This window comes from Athene cunicularia (assembly GCF_003259725.1).
Source record: "Athene cunicularia isolate RWA chromosome 2 unlocalized genomic scaffold, athCun1 chr2_part1, whole genome shotgun sequence".
Taxonomy (NCBI): Eukaryota; Metazoa; Chordata; class Aves; order Strigiformes; family Strigidae; genus Athene; species Athene cunicularia.
In genome coordinates, this window is record NW_020799095.1 from 141,122,458 (window position 1) to 141,139,600 (window position 17,143).

Consider the following 17,143-nt stretch of genomic DNA (forward strand, 5'->3'; position numbering starts at 1 on the left):
AACTTTAGCTCACAAGTGTTGTAATCACTCCTAGATCATGTTCCAGATGATAAAAGGGTGAGCCACTGCTGCAGACAGAACTCCCTTCATCACCAAAAAAGTGTGCTTGAAAAAATACAAGCAGTTGAAGTGTTGTCATCTTTTCAGTCCTAGGAAACAACACATCATCACCTTTTAGACATAAGTACTTCTGCTTACTATACACATATTACATATTTAACTTAATTAATAAAATCACGACAACAGACTCAATTCTGAATTTCTAGTCACACTGTTACTATCATCCATAGCAAAATAAGAATCTAGTGATGCACAGAACAAGAAAAGCCATTTACTATTGCAGGTGATGGCAATGCCAAGAACATCTTCACCAAAATTAGCGCTCTGCCGTACTACAGCAAATACAAATTGATCCATCATCCCAAACCTTGCACAGAACATGGGAGAATATCAATCACCTTCATTTTATGGATGCAAAACAGGATTACAAAGCCATTAGGTGACTTGTTATATCAGAAGCTTCAGACTGTAAATTAGTATCTCTCCAGTTCGCTACCTTAACCATCAAGACAAAGCAGTCTTCCTCCCTCATAAGGTACATAGTGATATATAAACACGGAAAGTATCTTATGTAGTATTGCAAACAATATGCTATTCTGAAAATTAAAGCTTCTTAGTTTTCTTAAGGCAATAATTAGATAACAGAATGAAGCAACAGGTCCAGTTTCTCATTAAGTCACTGGCAACACCACATTACCAAGTTGTGTTGAGGAAGGAGCTGTCACCAAGACAAAGCGATAGCAGTGAAAGATGAAGCACTTTAGAAGCATTTGATTTCATATTCCTGGCTCTTCTGCTGACTCTTTACGCAGCTGCAGCAAAATTGAAAGGCAGACACTTGCCACGCTGTTCTATCTGGCGTATTTAGAATGGACCAAGCCTTCCCAGGTTCAATGAGCACAACAAATTCACACCGTGCCTTATGTACCAAGTCCATGATCTTCTTTGGTGTCTCTATGCTAATGAACAGGAAAAGAGCAGTCAGATGAACAATGAGGTCCAGAAGAGTCACTCAGAGGATGCTCAGTGTGTTTCCAAATCAGTTGAGATAAAACCCTCAAATGGATTCTGGCAGCTGTGCACATTTGGCTGGACAGAGAGGGTATTGCAGAATACCAAGCTTACCTGTGGAAAAGTAAGTGATCCCTTATCAGTTCCACAAAGCTGGAGCGTGAGTAGAAGGATACTTCCTCCCAGAGGACAATAAAGGATGAATGATCAAGTATACAAAAGCTGTAAAATGTTAATAGCCCAGGAAGGACACAGACTGTCAAAACTCATGGTGATAAACAGAGACAAAGAAAATGCCTTTACGATTTTTCAACTGATCAAAGAAGACAAGACTCCCACCCAAAAGCAGGTCATTTTCTTGAGTACTTTTATCAACAGCAGGAGGTGGTGTCACACTGCAGCTGTCAGACATTTCCTGGAGACGTGCAGATCACAAGACTTGTCTTAAGCTGAAATACGATTTAGCGAAACAGAGACAGTAAGAGAGATTAAAACTTTAATTTAAAACTTTGCCAACAAAAATTGATTACAAAAAGGGAAATTATCTGTACAAAATAAGAAAGGAGGTACTCATTTAACAAGAGACTGCCATTGTCAGTGTATGCTGGGAGGACAAACAGTGCTTCAGGTCAAGTGACAAATGCAAAACGAACAAACTGAGCTCGTAATACGGAATTCTGAAGTGAATTTTCCATAAACGAAGGTAAATTGACCTGAAGCAGCTCAAAAGCTAATCAAGACTTACCAGAACTCTATTTTCCTTGCAAAGCTTTTCCTCTTAATTTAGAGAAGGAGGATGTACTAGAAAGCAAGACCTAGCACAGTGCACTCAGCCAGGACAATGACTTTTGCCATGCTTCCTCCCACTCAAGCCTTCCTTCTGGCCTTCTTTACGAAGACGATCTGCAATCTGACTGTGCCAGGGTTTTAGCTGAGTCACAAACAATTGCATCTTCACTTAACAGTTAGGTCCTGACTCGAAGACAAATGCTTTGGAGACAGTGATACTACTATGATTAAAGAGACCAGCTTCATCATGACTCCTATAAAAATGATGGTTCTTGGACTTTGCAAGTTTGCATCAAATAACAGCTGTTGGTCAATGACTGATTAGTATTTACAGCACTGCAGTCCTCTTTTCTACCTTCCATTTTATAAAATGAGACAAGAGCATCTTTAAAAGCCATCACTAAATTGACAAAAATGGCAGGTGATTTCTGAACTCCAAGTTCCTGTAAAACCTAAGCACACAATATGATCATTATCAGTTTTTCACACTTTCCCATGAGCCAAATCAACAAAATTGAGTTGCAGTGAAGAAATGGAGCATGCATTTTTTTCAAGCAAGCCAGCTGAAAACTTCCAGTCTGACTGCTTATTTGTCACTCAGTTTCACATCATGTACTATTTACAAGTTTTTTAACCTTCAGAACCCAGGTTTAGTGAAGAAACAAAGAAAAAATGTTTTGGCCCAGATTCACTTCACCTACTTACTGATACCTGAGATACCTAAGTTGGGGCAGTTTTCTGTGCCTTACCTACCCAGTAAAAAGACAGATGAATGCTAAAGGGAAATTCAGTCAGAGACCTGAATCTCATCCTAGTGATGATGCTCTTCTTCCTCCAACTATAAAACAAAAGGTAAGCAACAACATTCCAACTCAGAAGTCTTGGTTAAGCTTACGGTAATTCTGTTCCTAGCTTAAGCGTTGTCATTTATGTGAACCTAACCCTTACACTGCTCACTAGCAGCTCCCACCTAGGGGAGTGGGGGACAGCTACCTTTCAAGAATGCTGCGAGAGATGCATGAGTCCTCCTCCTTACAGCTGGGAAAACTGAAATAAGTAAGAAGTTTGCTCAAGTCCATACTGTGAGTCAGTAACAAGCTAGCATTCCTGCATCTCAGCCCCGTGCTCTGCCCACGAGAACCCAGTACAAGGAAAAACTACTGTACAGAATCATTCCCTTTACCACATCAAAAAGTTTTACCAAAAAAGTACAGATACTAAAACAGTGTACATAATTTCTTACTTGACAATGAAAGAGTCCTGTAGTAAAGCAATCTGTTCTACTGTGTCTTGACACTGGAAAACTTTATTTCCACCTTTGATTCTTCGATGTCTTAAAGCTTTTAAGAGAAAGTTGAAGATTCAATTAACAGACAGAATGCTGCAGTCAGTACCCTTTACATTAACCACAACGGTATGTTTCCTTTTCTAGTTTAAGTAGTATTTGTGCTACCCAATTTTGCAATCAAAATAGAAACCTTGAAGCCAAGAATTCACAGATCTCACGGAAAAAAAACAAGCCAGACAACTTCAGTTTAAACAGAGCAAGCCTTGTAACATGCCACAACATGTTCAGAGATTTCAATTCTCTGAATATCTATTGCCATTTCAAACGAAGCCCTCTTATCCTTAGCCTTGCCCAGCCCATGCTGTAGTAGCTAGGACAAATGCTGCACAGCAAGAAAAAACTCCCCTCAAACACAGCTTAATAATTGAAATGAAACATTTGCACTTTGCTTTATGAATACATCAGAGATATCACTTAAATGCTTCCAAAGGCCCTGAGACTTAAGCACAGCTATGGAAAAATTCAGCTTCCTAAACTTGGGGTTAGTTTGATCCATCTGCCTCACAATGAATTCCTACTTTACCACAGTCAACAAAGCATTTAACGTACCAGGAGAGACAGAACACCATTAGCTTGTTCCATCACATCACGGAACAAGATGGCATAATGGATGCCTGTTGCAACAGACAGACAATACTGTATAAAGAAGGCTTTTTTTAATGGCAGAATCAAACTGGGACACTACTGGCTAACCTGGAGAAAGATCTACATTTTTCCCTTCTGGAGTTTTTAATTTTCTCTTGAACCATTCTTTCTAATCAGTTATATCCAACAGTACTACAGAGAGCTCAGTTCTTAAGCATTCTCTGCACCAGGAAGGATTGGTTCTACATCCATTTAAAACCAAAGAGTTGCTGTTTTTCCAAGGGCAGGAGTTCTTCACTGGTCACCTAGCCGGAAACCTTGTCCCCAGTTGTGTCTTCCACCACCCTGCTGATCTTCTGCTGCTCTTCTCATGCTAGCAGGTGGGACACCAAACCCTGACACTCCTCCTCTCCTATTTGGCAGCCAGCGGTACCTAGGACAAGAAGGAAAGAGTTTGAGAAACAGCTGTACCTTTGGGGTAAATGCCAGACTACTTCTCCATGCAATTCCTTTTAGCTGCTAGACTTTGAAATAAAACTGGCTTTTCACAACAGTACTTCACAGAATTCTTTCCAAATCTAAGATCTCAGCACATTAAGAAATGGGAATTCTGGGGAACTTCCATCTCTGGGATAGATTAGATACAATAATCCAAACACAGGGAAAAAAACCCTCATTGTTGAGACAAAATGCTGTGATACAAACTTAATTCCCCTAACATCTCTCCCTTGTTTCCCCCGGGAAAACAATAAAAAAATCCAAATCACTTCTGAGCATAGCTCTCTCTCTAATAGTTGCAAAGCTCCTGTTACCACAGCATCTAACCGTCTTGCTGCTCTCCAAGTGAACATTCCTGAGGAACTGAGGACCAAACAGACTAAGGGAAACAGAACCAAGCAACTGGCTTGTCTGAAATCAAAGCTCAAGTGATCTGGCCAGAGCAAATCAGAGCTACAAGACTTTTATCATTCAACTTAGGCTACCATCTAAATAGAGTGTCCTAAAATACAGCTTTTGCATTTTGCAAGGGATGCCATCAATGCAGAGTCATTTCAGCTCTACAGTATCACAGACTCACAAAATCATCAAGGTTGGAAAAGACCCTGAAGATCATCTAGTCCAACCAAAAGGATTTACAACCCAAAAGGATTAGTTACAAACTTCAGCTTTTGATTGTAGTATTTCAGTGCCAAAACAATGAACAGATCACAAGAAAAAGCACTTCAGAAAACAAGACCTGCAGTCTCAGTCAAGGTGACTGGTACAGACTGCAAAGCAGAATACATATTGTAGTCCTGAACAAGTCTACAACTGACTCCTATTATTGTTACAGGTTGCTGAACTGGTAGCTACTGTAATGATACATGGAAATACAGGTAAAAGATCATTTACAGGAGAAAACAATTTTTATACCATGTGATAATTGTTAGAGAGTTGTCTTTACCACAGCTCAATTCACTAGCAGAACTATGACTTCTACTCTCACTCTTAAGAATGGGCGAAGGACACAAGCCATCCATCAGGGTAACAAAGAATTCTCACATCGGCCATTTACAAGAAACTCAACATTTCTGACAATTCAGCAGCACAGTCAATATGATAGTCTGAAGCAGGTTGATTTAGCAAAGTATTTTACGCCTTACAATCCCAGCAAATATGTATCTGATGAACAACACAGAAAATTAAACCAAACGGTGAGTGAGCTAAAGAATAAAGTCAGCTTACAGGAATTGAGGAGTGGACAGAAAATTTCTTCCTCCCAAATCCATTGGATATTTAAACATTAAGAAGAAATACAGGTGTCCAACCAGATTTCCTATCAGCTCATTGATGACTCTGAAAGGCAAAAAAAGAGAATTGTTTTACTTGCTGTCTTCTCTGAAAATAAATGAGTGACCGTCTTCTGCCAGTTACTACTGTTCACCTGCCACAGGCATTGCTGGGCCGTGAGCCATAGAAAATTTTCCTTCCCTCAGCATTTTGCAAACACTTCTTTAGAAGTGCCAACCTTCAGTGCCAACACATCAACAGGTTGTTCCACCTTCCCTTCCAAGCCTTCTCTACAGTCTGTACAGAAAATGCAATTAAATAATTGTTTACCATCAGGGAATTAGACCGTACAGCTCTTAGTGTCTAAAATAATAGTCTGCAGAGCTTGAGAAGTTACTGCTGTTTTCGCTGGACAACCTGTCTCCTGCTGTACTGAACTGGTTTGTTCCCAATTTTGCAAAAACACTGCTGAATGGAGGCCCCTGACTATCTTCTGTCATGCATAGAAACAGCAGGTATCTAACAGCAAGCAGTTTTCTCAAGTGACAGATGAGTCAGTAGGAAGCACAGCCAGAAAAGGGAATTTGGTTTTGCTATACTATCTCCCTTTATAAATCAAGCACAGAACTTGTTATTGTCACTAATGGTGTTACAGCGGCACCAAGAGGCCCCAGCCAACGCAGGGCAGCAGTGAGAAAGACCATGCACAAAGGGGATTTCTGCATTACAGAGTTTAATCAAAGAAACCCAAGACAGACCAACAAATTCAGCAGGTGAACATATGGCACTCTGTGGGCTTGTTATTGCCATTTTCCCCCATTCCACAAGATTTAAAAATAAAAAAAAAAATAAAAAAAAAAATCATGTAGGGCAAGACTGTGAGGGAAAGAAGTAACAGTACTATCAGAGTCAAGCTAAATTTGTTTCTAAAACCAGTAATGATGACTGGTCATACAGTATGCCATCTTTCCTTACTCTGCGTTACTCTTGGTAAGGAAAAGGTCTAATGCACAGATTTGCTAGAAGATAAACCGAATTCTTATTACTTTCCCCTACCTATATTCTCTAGTTCCCACATGCACATCTCTTTGCTTTTATCTTAAATGACCACCAAATGACACTGAGCATTATCAGTCAGATTATACAGCTTTAAGCCTCTTATTTTAATATTGCTTCTAAATTCAGCATAAATTCAACAGCTATAAAAGCTTTTATAACTTTAAATTGGCCATATAAGTAAATACATACGATCCACCAATGATGTAGTTGAATCCCAGAATAACCCATGGAAGGTAACAGGCCTGAAAAAGAATGCAACGAAGACAAAGAAGTTGTAAGTACAAGTTAAGGACATAAACCTGCTCAACTTCTCACTGCACTAATAAGCATGATTATAATCTCAATGTTTTAGGCATTACACAAATCCTGATATATTAACTTAAGCAGATTCTACCTAACAAGATAGGATACTCCAAATTGAGCCACCACTAACATTCTTAGACAAATCACACCCATTTAAACATTACAAGTAGATACATCTTCTTTGCTCTATGTTCCACAGCAAGCTTAAATCTGAAACAAAGCCCTAGCATTTCTGATTTTGAAATGGTCTGGAAACAATGATGAAAAGAGTTTTCACTACAAGATCTAGCAGAAACAGACAAGGTCACACAGGAAAGAACAATTTACAATACCAACATTTTGTCACTATGGTGTCACTGCATTCAACTTTTATCCATGTTAATGTTTATCAGGAATTTTTTTCCTCTTTTTAGACCAATGAATTTCAGTTGTCGGGACATCTTTTCAGTAAAGACACACTGAGTGATACCACATAGAAGATCATGAAGAAATTTGTGGTGCATCTCAAGGAGTGTATAGCTACGTGAAAGCATGGGACACCTTTAATAAGACAGAACATCTATATTTTTCCCCTCACTCCCTTCATGTGCATCTTCTGAGCAGAAACCTTTCCAATATCCCATCTGACATACCTTAAATCTTGTTCCAAACCAAAATGATACAATCATGTCTCTGTTCAGTTGGGCCCACACATAAAGTACTGACATGATGAGTGGAATCATCAGCAGCTGCAATGTTAAAAAAAAAGGCAAAAAGTTACCATCACTTTCACAGAAGCCCAAGAAATTTAAACAGGCAGCAGGAGCTATAAGCTTCAAAAATGGCTTGCAAGCATGATACATCAGCAAAATCTTTAAAGATTGCCCCACAGTCTTTGCCATCATGTGTCATGGAACTGTTCAAAAGCTACTGAGAAAGCTAAGCACAGAACCTACTCGGTCATTCTCTTTTTCAAGACCATACAAAAGCAAAGGGCTCCAACTTGCAACAAGAGCAGCTGTGGCAAACTCCTCTGCTCCCAGCTGGCTGGTAGCACACCTACAGCAGAGTCAATGACATATTTGTGCCACAATTATTTCCACTGACTAATCCAAACACCTCATCTGGGACTAAGCTAATATGCCAGATGAAGCGTTACTACATGGAATTGCCATGTACGTCCCCCTCAGAGCACCACAGAGGGAAGATACACCAGTAAATCACTATTTCAGAGTACCACAGCCAGCTTGGCAAAGCTACCTTGGTAGAGCTCAGAGTTTATCCCTGCTCCATGCCAGGAGATGAAACTGTTTCAAGTATCTCCTTACTGTGACTGTGTATTAGCTAATTGGACTATTCCTAGTGAAACAAATATAAAGCACTGTTTTAGCTATTTGCTGCTTTCTGAACTGAAAACCGACTGTGCCAGCAACATTTCCATGAACTGGTTTAACACTATGAGCCAGCTCATGTCTGAAAGAGAGGTTAAAACTTATCCCTTCAAGGGAGCCACTATTCAACAGGTTTCACATTAAAGCTGGCACATCGGCATCAGTCCAGCCCTCCCCGAGCCCTACAGTGCACCAGCAGTTTGACTCATCACACAAAAACCTTAGCGTCTTTATTAAAACCATTTTTATTTTACTGGAAAAACAAAATAATATCTAATTTATGAAAGTATTTGACATGGGAATAGAGGCCCAGCTACCCTACCTTATCTTCTCAGTTTCAAGCAAACTAGCACAAGCAAAAAACTCTTATTTCTAACAAAAACACATCTGTACATCAAACAATTGATCTCTTTTAAGATATACTTTGTATGCAGATATAAAACCATTTAAAGTACCTTTATAAAAGGATATAGATCCACACAATCAGTCTAAAATTCAGACAACGTATGCATGATTTCAGCATGCTTTTGAAGAACTTTGTGGCATCTTCACAGCAAAAAACATTTAAGGACAAACTTATGGACAGCCCTTAACAGAACTTTATCCTGACTGAAGATGCACTATCACTACTTTTGCCTACCAGGGGAGCCTGGTAAGTCATCTAATAAATGCTAAGACAATACTATATGGAATATTAGAGATATTGGTGCAGGCTTTGGGTGACAGGGACAGAGTATGTTGAGAACTTCAGAGGCAGGCTGAAGACAAGCAGTTATTTGGTACTCTGTTGTGCCCAGGAAACACTCCCCCATTTCCACCCCTTAATATTTGGAGAAATAAGAACTTCCTCATTGAAACTGGTTCTTTAGACCACTATTTTAATAATTCTTGTGAGGATTTTACACTTCACAGTTCTGATTTGAAGCTGCATTTTTCACGAAAAGATCTTCTGCTGGCAAGTAAAAGTCACACCAAAATTGAGAAATGAACCCAAGAATCATTTTTAGATAAAAAGAATGCAGATCCACATTAATTAGAAGAAACAGTGCAAAGGTGACATCTTGTGTCCAGTTTAGTAAAGGCCTGAATACTTCCTGACTGCACGGAGAGCCAGTTTTCACTCCTTGACTCCTTAATTAGGTTAGGAGTGGCACAGTCAGATACAGGCTTGTGATGTTAGCTGGGGCTAACCCAAACTAAAAAAAATAACAATACACACACAGCAATCCATTTTGAGATAAACTAAACCAGCCTAGCCTATGTTCTGCAGTTATGTCGATAAATGCTCTCTATAAAGTCATTAAGTAGTCAGTACATTCCATAAGATTATTACTTAAGAAACTGCATCTCATTTACCTGCATGTCCATTGCCAAGCCAGTTATCTGTCATTGCACCATTAAGGAAAACACAGCAAAAACCGATAGACTAGAACAACAAAAAGAAGCTGCACACACACTGAAAGCACATGCAAAGGCTTTTAATGTTTAAAATTAATGCTACACAGGAACGCTGTTTTAAGTTAATCACTGGAAAAAAAAAGAAAAATCTCCAGTGATCTAGAGACTTACATGCTTAACTTCAATAACTGCTTTTCAGTAGCCTCTCAAGCTACCACTCCAAGTCATTACCCCGAGGGCTGATGGATGCACTGGCCTTCCCTCCATGATGAAACTAACTACAAACTCAACCAGTCCTTGCATAAAAGCATGTTACAAGATCAACAGCTGGATTCTTTAATTATTTTTTAAGACTGAAATTTTGGTTTTCTCATTAAAGATATACCAGATCATTTTAAAAAAAAATCAATATATCAATATATTGAGTAATCGAAAATAAATAATTTCTTGAAATGCATCAATGCAGGCTTTTAATACTACTCTCCTACTTTGGAACCCAAAGAATCTACTCACTGCTGTAACTGCTGAGTAGAAACAATTGCTGAAGAATTTTGCCATGATCAGAATGCTTTTCACAGTTCATGAATGTATATAAAACGGCACCAAGCATTTTCCCAGATCATGCATCCAGGTTGCTCCTTACATCATGTAGGGAACAAGCAACTGGAAGCTTTTAAATGACCAGTTTGAAAATCAAGTCACAACCAGATTCATCTAATAGCTCAGAGCCAACAGCTTGCAAACACAATGAATGGTTTTCTTAACAACATCATTAAACCCAGGTTGTTTTCTCAGTTACTGCTGTGGCTCAACAGGACTAGCAAGAAAAGTAAATCCCTCCATACAGTGGAATGCAACTAGAGGTAAATTAATCTATTGATACAGGTGACAGCCCTTCTACACACTAGCTTTCCTGGCTGTATTTGGTTCACACTGATGTCACTGCTCCCTTTTTTCCACATGCTGTGCCCCTGCAAATTGCTACAAAGAGGTAGCAACAGCCCAGACAGAATGGGAGCATCTCCAGGGACGAAGGTTCCACCACCTCTCTTGGCAATCTGTGCGTGTTTGACTGCCCTTACAGTAAAGGATCTTTATTACATTTAAATGGAATTTTCTGTGCTTCATTACGTGCCTGTTCTCTGTTGTCCCACTGAGAGAAGTCTGGCTCCATTTCCTTTACTCCCTCCCCCAGGATCTATCCACATGTATAAGACATCCCTGAGCCTCCTGTTCTACAGGCTGCACAATCCCAGCTCTCTCAGCCTTTCCTCATGTGACAGATGCTCCAACCCTTTAATCATCATCATGACCCTTCACTGGATCCACTCCAGTATGTCCACGTCTCTCTCACTTGGGACCCTGGAGCTAGATGCAGCCCCCATATGTCTCACAAGGGCTGAGCAGACAGGAATAATCAGCTTTCTCAACCTGCTGGCAAATGTGGCCACCTTTGCCACAAAGGCACATTGCTGGCTCATGGCCAACTTGGTGTCCAGCAAGACCCCCAAGCCCATTGCTGAATTTCATGAGATTCCTTCATAAGAATTCCATTTCTCCAGCCTCTCAAGATCCCTCTGAATGGTAGCACAACCACGTGGTCTATCAACAACTCCTCCAAGTTTTGTATCCAAGACCTAAAAGAAAATGCAGGCAGAACAGCACAGCTCATGGAAAAACTGTTTCCCAACATTTCCAAACCAACAAGTCCAGCTTCTTCAGGAAGCTGGCACAGCGCAGATATCACAACACCGCTTTACAGCAGTGAAAGTCAAGCTGACTTGTACCCAGCAGGTAAAGGATCTCTCCACAAGGTACCTGAATTTTCAAGTCAGGGAATGGCAGAGATCAGACCTATTTGCACACAACATCTTAAAACACACTAAATTCACTCTTAGCCCATGCAGCAATCCAGGAAAGTGACTACGTGAATCAATACAGCAAACACCCCAGCCGCTCATACAGCGCGAGCTGAGCTTTATGTAAGCAGAACTCTAGTCCCCAGATTACATACTTGTATTAGCACATTTATTAGTATTCTCCCTGCAAGCCTCTTGCTACCTTTACAGGAAGATTAAGAACTCACCTGTGAACATTTCCTGCATTTTAAAACTGTTAGTTATTAAAACCTGGTCTCTGAACATATTTCAGGCAGAAACAGAAGAAACATATTAAAAGTCTGATGATGAGAAGGATACAACAATGCAGATCCAGTTAAACAGGAGCATGAACATGTAATCTGCTGGCCTTCCATCAAAAGCCCCTGTAAATAAAAAGAATTATTAGGAAAGATACTGAAATCTTCATAAGAAATTAAGATTTTATTTTTATTTTGGGGAGTCTATAAAAAGCTCAGCTAATAACAGATGACTTACATACAGTCTACTATTTATGATTTTTAGTTTTTTTAATTTTAAAAAGCTTTGTAACAGAACAACCTACAGACAGAAAAATAAGACATTAAGTGCACAAACTGCATCTCTACTTAAAAAAAGAACACAGTTTAACACTGCAAATAAGTAGTTTTAACTTCATAAGAGTTCAAAATGTAGTTGGACCCCATCCTTCAAAAGAGGCTGTCAGTTAGAAGCACACAGTAAGGAAACACAATTGTACAGCAAAAGCAGAGACACCAAGTTTAATGATCGAGTCATGTGAAAACCAGTCCTTACTTAGGCAAATTGCATCCTCTTTGCATCATCGAGTCAGACTCGAGAGATACAAGTTTTTTACACTCCAGAAAAATTAACATACATGACAAGGAAGGTACACATGTGCAGTGCATTCTGTTCATTCTTCTAAGCTGAACTGCTTGCCTAATGTCCCATTTCAAATATGTGTCAAATTTTTAAAGGACAGTGGAAACAAAAACAATAAAGTAACATTCCCTGCAGGTCATACTGAATGAAATTATCTTTAGATGCCCAGTTAAGTTTGGGACCTGGCAGAGATAAGGGTTAAAAAACAAAACCCCAACAACTCCTTACAAACATAAAAATTGTAACTCCTGACAGACTCCATAGTGTCAACTTTCATATAGCTCCATGCAGGCAAGGAAAGCCTGAGAATACTGCTGAAACAGACCCAAACCACACAGTGACAAACACAGCTCATCATGAACAAGCTCAATTACATGCTAATAACTAAACATCAAAATGCCTAGAAATAAAGCCACTGCTTAATGTTAGCACTCTTTGGCTTCCTACAACTACTTCATATGTCCCGAAAAATTTAAAGAAAGAAAATCTACTTTTAAGCTTTATCTTTCTAGAATAACTAGAGTAACTCAGCCTGTATTAAACAAAACTATGTCAGGCATTTCAAGTTTATTATTTAGGTTCAGCTATGCAAGTTACATGACATGGAGGAAAAAATAACAACTTTGAAAAATCTTTTGGAAAGTTTTAAAGTTGAAGAACTACATAAACTGGAGTTTTCTCCCTATTGTTGCCATACAAAAAATTAACTCAAAGAGGGGAAGCTGACCAACCCTGTAGAAACTCCAGCAAAGGAATTCCTCCAGAATAGGAAGAAAACAAAGCAGATATTATTCACTTCTCATTATCTAAGAGATTACTAACAAGAATATTAGACAAATTAAGTTGACTTTCCACAAATATCGAAAAAAACTAAGCTACAGACTGCCAAAAAGCTCAGCAGAGTGTCAAGGTGAGCTCTAGCCCACTGAGTCCTTCAGTAGGGCACGGGGTATAATCATCAGACAAGAGCTGCAGACTCATGATGATTTGTACTGCTGGGGAGTGAACTCTGCATGTTCTGCTTTCTCTGTTGATATTTGTTATGTTATTCTCCAACATAAACAAAACAAAAACACATCAATCTCCTTTTCCTCAGGAAGCTAGAGGTCAGCTTGTGAGGAAAGCACAAACACAGTAAAAAAAATATGTATACTTTTGACAGCTAAATTTGAAACTAGCATGTAACACCAGTGCATGCTCAAAAACCCTGTACAGCCCTCAAAATAGATGTTTCACTTCCTCAGTTTCACAGACAAAAGGAGGCCTAGACCTACGCTGATTTCCACCTGTAAACATATCAGCAACTTCTACACCTCCCACTCGCAGCCTTTTTTGTAGAGGAAGGACCAACCCAACCAAGAATTTCATCTGTAGGCAGAAAAATGACTGTAATATAAAAGAAATGCATTGATTCACACAACATAGCTAATTTCCCAGTTTCAAAATCCAGATGTGTGCACAGCAGGAATGTCAATTTACTGCTGAAACAATTGACATTCTTCCATGAGACTTCTGCCACCACATAGACAACTAGAGCATTTTTTAAGTATATGGTGCAAGCAGTGATGTCTTATAATTTGCATATATTAATCAGGAACTCTTACTACACACAGCTTTTCACAGTAGAACACCATAACTGCTAGTACTCTCAGGTGTTCCTCATCTACTGCAGAGAGTCACAAAGTGAAGGAGGAATCGTTTCTAGCTATTAAACTACTACTAAATTTCACTTAAGAAAACAATCAAATACAATCTGGCACCACTCCTTCCTTTCCCTGCTACTCTTCTTATGATTTAAAAGAGATTCCACAACACTTTCTGAATGACAGGTTTACTGGGGATCTCTTTGCCATGGGACTTCTCAAACATCACCTTGCAATGCATTTCCACTTATACCATCAGTTCTAAGACTCCATTAGGACTACAGTGAAATTCTTGTTCACAAAGGCTTTCAGGAGGAGTTTGGTTTTGCAAATACTTTAATTATTTACTTCCACGGAAGATATTTTTGTCTAGCTTTAATGAACTGTGCAATGCAAAATGAAACCAGTTTTGAAGCAACCTTGTAACAACAATCTCTTTTCTGAGATAAATGATCCATTACCTAATCTCCTTTCTTCCACTCTTAATTTTTCCTCCCAACTGAAAATCTAACTAGTTCCTTAACTTTTTCACATTTCTATTTGACAGAGGGGTACACTTCATTTGTACAAGGTAACTCTCAATTCAACATAACCGACAGAATAACACAGGTAAGCATCACTGTCTTTTAAAAAAAAAACCCAAAAAACTGACATTGTTATTTTCTCAAGATGGATATACTCATTATTACATATGGTCTACCATCTTTCCCTGTAAAAGGACATCAGACACAAAACCCCAGATCTATCATCTTTTAGTGTCTATCCTTCATTTTCTGAAATCCAATGACTAAAAGCACCAGGCCCTCCTACTGAAAGAAGTATGAAGTGCAGATCCAAAACAGAAAGGCTCCCTGCTAAAGGGAAGGAGCCAGTCACAGAAAACCCATTTCCAGAGCCGTCTCCCATTGACCAACATAAGCAGGCACAGAGATGAGGCATCTTTCTCATGATTCTGTCTGAAACGGCCACAACTCCATCGCCACAAACATTCCTAACAGAAGCTCTCTATCTGACAATGCGTTGCCTCTGTCAGAGTTCACCATGTGCATACAATTTAGTGGATAACATACCTGTTTCTAATCGTGATGAATATTGATACAAGAAATACAAATTCACCAAATAGAGAAATCCTGTTCCCGGTCCCACCGGGAAGAAGAAAGTTGCAGTTATCGGCCGCCAGATCTGCCCAGATCAAAAGAGAAAGATATATTTATATGCTGTAGAATGAACTCATATGCACAGTTTTTTTCTTTTAATTTGTTATCAATTACTTGGAAGATCAAGAAGGAGATTAAAAACAGCTCAAGGATCAGTTACTGCTGCTTCAGCAGCTTTTACAATTGCTTTTTTAAAAAAAAAATCTGATAAGCAAAACTATTAGGATTACAAGAGAAATCACACACAACTTCCCAGATCATTTCCATCACATCTTCACAGTACTGAATCTTTAGGGCAGTGCAAAAGGAAAATGGTTGCAAGGATACTACCCTGTTTTAAAAGCATCCATGCAGAATCCATTCTTACCTGTTGTACAGAGACCAAGGAATTCACACAATGGCCTTTAGTGTGCCGTTCCAGACAGCACATGCTATTCTGAGAATTCTGTAGAGTCTCCCAACTATCAATATTGGGCAAAGCCAACTGCATGGCAGCATGCACCAAGGACAGAAAATGTCTGGCCATTTATGAATGAGCTCTTTAACCAGCAACATTTCCAAATAGAGTATTTGGGTCCCGAACATCACAGTTCCAGAAGGAATAACAGAACTAGAGCAAAAAGCTGTTGTTTTAAGCTACTACATTTTGGGGACAATGCATGAAACAAACTACAGATAGAGCTATCTTTTTCTTTTTTTGCACTCAGTCTTTTTCACCAAAGATATAATGAGCACACAGAAATTGAAAGGCTGGGATCTTTTCCTTTGTTTTCATTTTCAGTTCATCCCATGAGAGCTCTCCCCCTACACATCTGCATAAAAAAACACTGGACCTGTAACCTCCCAGTGCAAGGAAAAGACTATGTTCAGTTTGTGACACCTCTGGATATTGCTAATGCATCCAGAAACGGATACTATACATCTGAAACCTCAGAATTTCAGTTAAGTTTATGTCAGTCAAACCTAGACACAGAATTTGACAATTCCAAACACAAACTTTTTCAAATTCCAAGCAAGAAAATGCAAAAGATGCACTTTTTTAGCTCTGCCTTAGTATCTACAGAGTCACCTGCAGTTGAGGACAGTTGCACACCTGCCTGTAACCCTGTTCCCAAAGTCATGCCCACACATCGCACAACAGAGACCAGGCAAGTCACCTGAAGTCACTGCCACAGGTTTTATGATTACAGAGTTCCTTGGCACAACCATCAGTGCCAGACAGAACAACTCCCCCTCCCCTAAAAACTGAGGCAAAAAAGGCACTAGACTGAGACACAAGAAGAACTACAGGGCCTGTCGAGGGCCACAGCCCTCTCTGGCTCACCAGGGGCCCTGTGTCACCTTGCTGAGGAGCCTGGGGCCTGCGGAAGCAGAGTACTAGCTAGACTCGGGCCCAAGCTCGAAGGCCTTATCTAGGTTAAGCAGGACGGCAGGCCCGGCCTCCCGCTGGACATGATCTGTGTTACTCCTCGGGGCTGTCTCGGTGCGCGATTCCCTCTCAGCGCGGCGGAGGCAAGCGGAGGGGCAGCCCCACCCGCAGCCCCCAGCCCGCTGCCGCTCACTACAACTCCCAGAATGCCGAGCGCACCCGGACCGGGCTCTCTCACGGCGCGGGCGCCGCAGGGCACACCGGGACTGGTAGTGCGGCCCGTACCTGGAAGCGGTTGATGAAGGCGTCGGGCCAGAGGAAGAGGTAGACGGGGCTGACGAGGCCCAGCTTGCCGATAAGCGGCACCGCGATGGAGCCAGCGAACCAGTAGCGGGTGATCAGCGGGATGCTCCGGAACCAGTCCCCCAGGTCCGACATGTCGCCGCTGCTGCCCCCGGCCGCCGAGGTCTCGCTACGAACCGACCACTGAGGGAGAGGCGAGAGTCCGACCGCGCTCCAGCC

General features: G+C 40.3%; 1 protein-coding gene across 1 annotated transcript; it reads right to left on the bottom strand.

Moving 5' to 3' along the window:
- Positions 1–311: 311 nt before the first annotated feature.
- DERL1 (derlin 1) lies at positions 312–17,137 on the bottom strand. Its single transcript, XM_026842623.1, has 8 exons — positions 16,907–17,137; positions 15,166–15,277; positions 11,892–11,956; positions 9,652–9,678; positions 7,558–7,653; positions 6,812–6,864; positions 5,519–5,629; positions 312–4,226 (listed from the first exon to the last, which is right to left on the bottom strand). Exons 1-8 carry the CDS (start codon positions 17,057–17,059, stop codon positions 4,088–4,090), a joined length of 756 nt encoding a protein of 251 aa, XP_026698424.1. The 5' UTR covers positions 17,060–17,137; the 3' UTR covers positions 312–4,087.
- Positions 17,138–17,143: the final 6 nt, after the last annotated feature.

Coding starts and splice junctions, on each gene's coding strand:
- DERL1 (XM_026842623.1), bottom strand. CDS start 17,059: ATGTCGGACCTGGGGGACTGGTTCCGGAGCATCCCGCTGATCACCCGC. Junction 6,865..7,557: donor GGTTTGGAACAAGATTTAAG/GTATGTCAGATG, acceptor ATTCTTTTTCAG/GCCTGTTACCTTCCATGGGT. Junction 4,227..5,518: donor CTGTCCACTCCTCAATTCCT/GTAAGCTGACTT, acceptor TTCTTGTCCTAG/GTACCGCTGGCTGCCAAATA.